Source organism: Bison bison, unplaced genomic scaffold (genome assembly GCF_000754665.1).
Source record: "Bison bison bison isolate TAMUID 2011002044 unplaced genomic scaffold, Bison_UMD1.0 scf7180017863030, whole genome shotgun sequence".
NCBI classification, from domain to species: domain Eukaryota; kingdom Metazoa; phylum Chordata; class Mammalia; order Artiodactyla; family Bovidae; genus Bison; species Bison bison.
The window spans coordinates 44,629-45,941 of NW_011493602.1; the positions used below are offsets into that span (position 1 = coordinate 44,629).

Genomic DNA, 1,313 nt, shown 5'->3' on the forward strand with positions numbered 1-1,313 from the left:
CCAGTGCATACACCACGCGTGATCCAGTCCATGGGGAATTCAATCCACTGTACCCACAGCAAGGATGAAAATGTTGGGATAACAGGAGCAGCCACTGAAGGAAGGTCTTGAAAAGAAGTGGAAGCTGTTGATCTGGGTGGGAAAGGAGGGCTTTAAAAAACTGCACGTCTCTGGGTTTCAAGGTGAAGTGTTTCATTCAAATGACTCCCGAGCTAGCAGGGGTTGATGGATAGACCCCACTCAACACATGAATTCAGGGCGACACCTTGAAAGAACTCCTGTTCTCTGTCAGTCTTTTATGCAGCTTCTTCAGACCCACTTTGGTGACAGCCTGCACGTTCTTTTCTTTTTGGCTGCACCGGATCTTTGTTGTCGTGCACAGACTTTCTCCACTTGCAGTGACGGGGGGGGGGCTACTCTGGTTGCGGTGTGCAGGCTTCTCATTGTGGTAGCTTCTCTTACCGCAGAGCGTATCGGCTCCAGGACATGCGGCCTTCGGTAGTTCACAGCTACATGCCCAGTAGTGGTGGGTCCCAGGCCCTAGAGTGCAGGCTCAGGAGTTGTGGGTCTTGCTGTGTTTCTGCTCATCTGTCCCTTATGAGGGCCCTGGCATTGGATTTAGGGTTTCCCTCATCCAGGAGGACCTCATCTCAGACCCTTCACTTCATCACATCTGCAAAGACTGGGATGTTTCCAGAGAAAAACAAATCTTGTGAGTTTCCAGAATGGCGTTCAGTGCTCTTCACATGTCAGTTCATCCGGTGCTCATCAGAATCCTCCAGGTGAGGGCAGTGATGAAGGTGAGGTTGCCTAGGAAGAAACGGAGGGTCGAGGCGCGTGACTCAGGGCTGTGATCCCCGAGGAGACGTCAGTGACATGGCGAGTGATAGAGGTTTCCCCTTAAAACAGGGTGTCTTTCCCACTGTTACAGTTCATAACAGGCAGGAAACAGAAACCACCTAAGTGTCCATGGATGGGTGGCTGAATGGATCAGTGGGTGGATGCATGGATGGATTAGTGAATGGATGGGTGGGTGGATGCATGGATGGATGGATAATGGGTAGATGAATGGCTGAATGGATTAGTGGGTGGATGGGTGGACAAGTGGGTGCATGGATGGATTAGTGGATGAGTGGGTGGGTGGGTGGATGGATGTACTGATGGATTGATAAGTGTGTGGTTGAATGGCTGAATGGATTAGTGGTTGGATGGATGGATGGGTGGACAAGTGGGTGGATGGATGGATTAGTGGATTTTAGTGTGTGTTAGTTGCCTGGGTCTGCTGTAACAAAATGCCACAAACTCACTGGTTT

The 1,313-nt window shown here is 50.6% G+C and overlaps 1 protein-coding gene across 1 annotated transcript in view; it reads left to right on the plus strand.

Annotated features, from left to right (window-relative positions):
* Nucleotides 1-725: 725 nt before the first annotated feature.
* LOC104983642 overlaps nucleotides 726-1,313 on the plus strand; it is a 46,241-nt gene continuing 45,653 nt past the window's right edge. The window contains exon 1 of the mRNA XM_010833174.1: nucleotides 726-800. Coding sequence (XP_010831476.1) covers nucleotides 726-800 — 75 coding nt within the window. The remainder of the gene's footprint in view (nucleotides 801-1,313) is intronic.